The 6000-nt window shown below is 49.2% G+C and overlaps 1 protein-coding gene across 1 annotated transcript in view; it reads right to left on the reverse strand.

Annotated features, from left to right (window-relative positions):
• LOC145820868 (uncharacterized) overlaps nucleotides 1–4440 on the reverse strand; it is a 190782-nt gene extending 186342 nt beyond the window's left edge. The window contains exons 1-3 of the mRNA XM_082917500.1: nucleotides 4036–4440; nucleotides 3855–3953; nucleotides 3385–3646 (exon numbers count right to left, since the gene is read on the reverse strand). Of these exons, the coding sequence (XP_082773626.1) occupies nucleotides 3385–3646; nucleotides 3855–3953; nucleotides 4036–4440 (766 nt within the window). The remainder of the gene's footprint in view (nucleotides 1–3384; nucleotides 3647–3854; nucleotides 3954–4035) is intronic.
• Nucleotides 4441–6000: the final 1560 nt, after the last annotated feature.

Genomic DNA, 6000 nt, shown 5'->3' on the forward strand with positions numbered 1-6000 from the left:
GCTGAATGCTAGATAGCCGAAGTAGATTGGCAGCAAAGCAGATTCGAAGAACTCATGCTCTTTGATGAAAGAAGACTGAAAGCACTGTACCACATCCAAGGCTATCAACGCAGAATTGCCCGGGCTTTCAACAAGAAGATTAAGTCCAGGAATCTGAAAGAAGGAGATTTGGTGCTCAAAGACAACCGAGCTCCCATCCACGACCCAAGGGGCAAGTTCAAACCTAACTGGACTGGTCCTTACATCATCAAAGCTATCTGGTCAGGTGGAGCTGTGGTTCTGATGGATCTAGATGGCTTAGAGTTCTCACAACCGATCAATATGGACAAGTTGAAGAAATACTATCCTTGAGAGGCTCGCTAGGCCGAAAACCCGAAAGGGCGACCTAGGCAAAAGTCAGAGCACAAAAAATTAGAAAATATAAAAACTGAGCTCGCACGGTTGAAAACCCGCAAAGGGCGGCCTTGGCAAAAGTTAGAGCGCAAAAGGAGAGTGAAAATACTCGAGTGAACCTTGGCCTGAACTACGTCAGGCTTGATTCCCATCTTTGGGATACGTAGGCAGCTTCACCTTGAAGTTCAGCCATAAACTCTTCCCCGATCAACTCTGTCCATTTTGATCATCTCAGTCATCTTTATCCATCAGCATTTATCGTGATCTCCGGTACAGTGCTGTTCAAACTAGGGGCAACTTTCCGTTGCCGCGACGGTGCAAAGTTACTCAGACAAGGGGCAACTTTCCGTTGCTTTGCAGTGCCGCATTGTTCTTCAGACTAGGGGCAACTTTCCAGTTGCAGGGATCTGGGGTTGTGCATCTCAGTGACAGATTTTCGGCGTGTCCAGTTCTGATCCACCTCGAAAATAGTTTTGAAAAGTTTTAATAAAAGTTGACTTTGTTCAAATTAATCTTTTTACAACTTAGACCATTTTTGGACCAAAAGCGGAAAATTTTCAGTACCACAACTTTCAATTTTATTGATTTCAAAACTGAGTTCTCCTGCTCTTGCATTACAATCGAGGTTGCTTTTTTTAGTACATTCATAAAGAACACTTGAAAATGCTAATAAGCAATAAATTTGGGGCATAGTTGAATCAAGTATCTCTGCGTCCCCTCCCAGAGCTGGACGGAGCATCTGATGCCAAGCTAGGCCCAACCTATGCCTCCTCATTGAGCCAATCCAAGCACTCATCGGACAAAGTGCAACTGAAAATAGGAGCAGGGGCCAGGAGCTCTCTAGTCCTCCATGCTGTAGCATATCGGGCAAGTTGTGCACCCCAGACCGGGAAAGCGGCTGGGTACTCAATCCCCTCTGGCGGGCAGGTCTGATCATGACCAAACTGACGCAGGAACCAGAACAGAAAATAAAATACGCAGTGGGTTAGACCAATCAATTGGATCCCAATCAGCCAGGACATACTATAGCTCATTGCCGGGAGGTTGAGCCAAGGACAACGCCAAGCAATGCCATCCGCGGACAAATTGCACATCCAATCGAACCACCACCTTTCGTCAAGAGCGTTGACTAGGCGCTGCCGAAAGAAGTAGCCTCTAGCTGAATAGGCCGGGCAAGAGTCCACAACTTGCAACTTATCCATTAACCATACCTAGGGGAGGGATGGAAAATGAGAGATTAAAGAATAGAGAGATGTACGATGAGAGAAAAGTAAGACAAGGGTTTTGTGAGAAAAACCGAGCCTGAGGGTCGAGTGATGCAAGCAAATATATATGTAAGGTCGGGTGGGAAACATTACCTGCAACAGCAGTGGACTCCCGGCAAACCTAGTCGCCTCCCGGCGATAGACAGAATCTAAACCCATCAGTGTCTCGGCCAAGGTCATGGCAATACAGCTCTTTCCTTCTCTCAAGCCTTGGGCGACTTCAATCAGGCGAATGCTAGCCCCGCCGAAGCCCGAGGAAAGCAGAAAGTGAGACAACAAACACAAGCAGAGGGCGTGTTGCCGGAAACCCTGCCAATAATGGTTGCTGCGGTCACCGGCGTCGGAAAAACGGTGGATCAAGCCGAGGATGTCCAGTTCTCCACTGCAGATCAGAGATCGAGCGTCGTGCGCCGTAAGCCCACACATCCGCCCTAAAGCCTGGGCGTGACCAAAACGGAGCTGAGGCAAGATCACTTCAGAGCATTCAGACTCCATCAAAACTTGAAAATCTTCGAAAGTGGGACATACCTCTTGGCCGCCAAAGCTAAAAACATGCGTCACTGGATTCCAGAACCTTGCCGCGGCATGGAGAAAAGGGAGATGTAGCGGAGTACGGCTCAGCGTGAATAGTGCATTCAAGCCGAAACCCCGGAAATTCAGCTTTTTCGAGCCATCTAGAGAAGAAATCCAAGATGTGACATTTTTCGCAAGAAATGCCTCCATCTTTGTCTAAAACTAAGATGAAATGAATGTTCCCGAAGTTGAGGCTTTTATAGAGGGAAAAACACTATTCACGGGGACACGTGTCAAAAATCTGGTGGCTGCAGGACCAAATGGCCGGCCGGCCACCTTTTCTGGCTGGCCAGCCATTTACTTTTTACCAAAATGGCCGGCCAGCTGTCTCTCTCCATAAAATTGGCCGGCCGGCTCCCCAAGGTGGCTGGCAATACTGCAGTATATCTCCTTGGCCCTGTTTTACCCTTCGAGGAAAAGTTCCAAGCATTTCCATGCAACGGGAAAGTCAAAGGCCTTCATCTCCCTCCGTTTCGGATGCATTCCGATGCCCAGATCGTCAGAAGTACACTTTGTTGTGGTTGAGTTTTGTTTATCGAGTTGTTGTTTTTCGAGTTGTTTGTCGAGCGGACGTGTTTCGAGTTTTTAAGTCATTGCTCTCTGTTTAAGCAATCTTTGTTAAAGTCTTGTTTATTTGCGTTGTTAATGTTGTTGCATTTTGCTTATCGAGTTGTAAAATTCCTAAGGTTCTGTTATATCTTAGTAAGTTGAGTTGTTTAGTTTGTTGCGTCGGTTCACTACCTGACTTGGTGATTACACAATGCACATTCCCATTCAATTTCTTTTTTGTGCAAAATAAAATGATGCGATACGATGCTAAAAGTTTAAAATACAAACACCTTTTCAAAAGCTATTTCATTCCATCATACTTTACAACAAACAAAGGTACAAGTTTTACACAAAATAAAACTGCCTAACAATGTGCAAAGTGCTAAAAACTACTAGCAAAAAGAAAAATAAAGCAGGAAACAACAGCATCAAAGTCCTCGGGAACGGGAACGAGAAGCACTCCTCATCCTCTTTTGCGGGACAACCTCCGCACCATCATCATCATCTGAGTCGGAACTGTCATCCTCAGGATCCCCCTCAGCCTCACCTCTGTTCCCCGAACCAAAACCGGAGCCCCCCTCCTCAGCAGATGTCTCTGACTGACGATCGGTAGCCTCCTCCTCCTCCTCAACATCCTCCTCCTCCTCATCAGGCTCCACTTCCACAACGTGAGCCCTGCGTCTGCGGACAGGCCCTCCTCGAGCTCCTCGAAAAGGCCTAGATGGCCCGGCTCCTCGGGAAGGCCGAGATGACCCCGCCCCCTGAAAAGGCCCGGGTGACCCAACTCCCTGAAAAGGCCCAGATGGCCCAGCTCCCCAAGGAGGCCCAGGTGGCCTGGCCTGCGGCTGACCGGACCATGAAGGCATCTAAAAACAAAGAGTTCAATTCAAATACATCAGTCCAAATATATACATCAGATGCAGATACAAGCAAAGGCTACATGAAGTGGGTGCATGTAAATACAGTGTACAAGTGGGGTGTGTGTCAGATGTGCTCTACACAAGTAGTCTATCGATGCAGTAGAAATCAGCATGTCATCAGAAGTATGATAAATGCCAGAAACCTGAAGGGTACCTGAATGCCCGCGACAGACAACTGTGCCTCCCTACGCAGGACCATGCCCTCGAGTGTGGCCACCAGTCCAACCACCTCCTCCATGTACCCTCGCGATGGCTGCAAAAATGAGCTCATAATCATCAGTGAACAAAAGAGTGTCTAAACATCTGACTGATGAATGAAAAACAGTGGAGCATACCGGCGGTGAGTCAGGATCAATGGCGTATCGATCACTGGGCATCGGAGGCTCTAGCGGGATCGGAGTCGGAGAGATAGCCCCATACTGCCACGCCATCAACTCAGTCGGCATATCTAGCCATCCAGGATGAGGATAAGTCGACGGAGTCGGAGGAACCGGTCTACTCCCACCTCTAGATGTACCAGCCCTGCTAGTAGAAGGGGCGTCTGCAGCCCGAGCCCGAGCCTGGCCCGAGGATGACATACCGGCAGGCCTCATCATCGGGATACGAGCTCCCGTCAATGGAGGCATCAAATATATGTGACGGTAAGTGGCGTAGTCCCCCTCCTCAATATATGGCAAAGCATCCCTACCCAGCATGGTGCCGACTACCTCCGAGTAAGAGAGCCTGTCAGCGGTCCGCATACTGGCTGGGGGTATTGCGGGAGGATCCTGAGAAAGATACCCCCATACCTGGCGTAGAAAGCGTTCCCCCAGGAACCATACCCTGCCAACCGGTCCTTCGAGCAGGACCCTATACTGGGAGATGTCCGACCCTCCGGTATACTGAAGTCGGAGACCATCACCCAGGGACACCCAGGGCTGCCATGTGATCTGGGGATGATAAATGCATAAACCAATCAGAAATCGAGAATATACAGAGCAAATCAAAGATGAGAATGAAAGGAACTGAAAGTTCTGAGGTACCTCTGAATGTCGCACAGTGTCAAAGTACTGTCGCAGGTTAAGGAGGGTCTCTCGAGGTCTCGGCTGGTGTGGGCCCTCGAACACCAGTGAGTATGGGGTCATGAGAACCCCTGCCACCTCCAACTCTGGGGCTAATGATGGGAAGTATACATAGACCCATAGCTGAGAAAAGCAGTGCAGAATGTAAGTACGAAATGCTGAGAGCAAAATACAGACTGTGAAAGTGCGCTGTGTGTGCAATGTACAAGTAATGAGAAGCAGAAATGTAAATCAAGAGGACAGAAAAGTACCTCCCAGGCTCTCCAGTAGCCGCCAAGTAAATCGCCCCGCCCACGGTAGGTCGCGCTCATATAAAAGGAAAGGGTAGCCAGGCCGGCGCCACCCCAGTCATATCTACTGACCTGTGATAGGTCAACCAGAGCGCTCAGCAAGTATAGCCCGACTGTGTTCCCTCTATCGGCGAACAGGGTAGTCCCGAAGAGGAACATAAGGAAACCACGGGCGTACTGCTCCGTCTCCTTAGGAGTCTCGGGCACCATATCCGCCCGCCGGAAGTGGGAAGAGAACCAAGTGTATCGGACTCTCCCAGAAACCCTGTCAACGGGCGGGCGAGCCCCCAATAGATACATCCAAGCGGCCTCCCACTCGCCCATATCCTCATCATAGGGGATGGACCAACCTCCTATGTCTAAGCCAGTCAATACAGCGAAGTCAAAAGGCGTCATGGTCATGTCCCCGGTAGCAGAGAAATGAAAGGAGTTGGTGGTGTCCCACCATCTCTCTACCAAGGCTGCCATCAGTGTCCTCCTGGAAGGACAACGTGACAACCCGATGTAGAAGGGCCCGAATCCTGCCAAATCTACTAAATCTCGGACGGCCTCCGGGAGCTTGGCATACCAATCCCGCGCGATGATGGAACCATACCCCCGCACACTGCGGGAACCAACCTGCATTCAGAATGAATACATGTGTCAATAATGAAATGACTGGGCTGTGTGCCGATGAAATGAACTGGGCTGTGTGCCGATGAAATGAATGGGCTGTGTGCCGATGAAATGAACTGGGCTGTGTGCCAATGAGATGAACTGGGTTGCGTGCCAATGGAATGAAATGGGCTGTATGCCGATGAAGTGAAATAAGCTACATGCAAATTCTAATCTGGGCTGCGTGTTCGGAAAATTTAAAGTTTGGGCTGCGTGTTCAACTTTCTATCAGTGTGGGCTGCGTGTTCACTATTTAATCTGGGCTGTGTGTTTAGAAAATGTAAAGTTTGGGCTG

Source organism: Camellia sinensis, chromosome 3, assembly GCF_055761805.1.
Source record: "Camellia sinensis isolate YWXY chromosome 3, ASM5576180v1, whole genome shotgun sequence".
Lineage (NCBI taxonomy): Eukaryota > Viridiplantae > Streptophyta > Magnoliopsida > Ericales > Theaceae > Camellia > Camellia sinensis.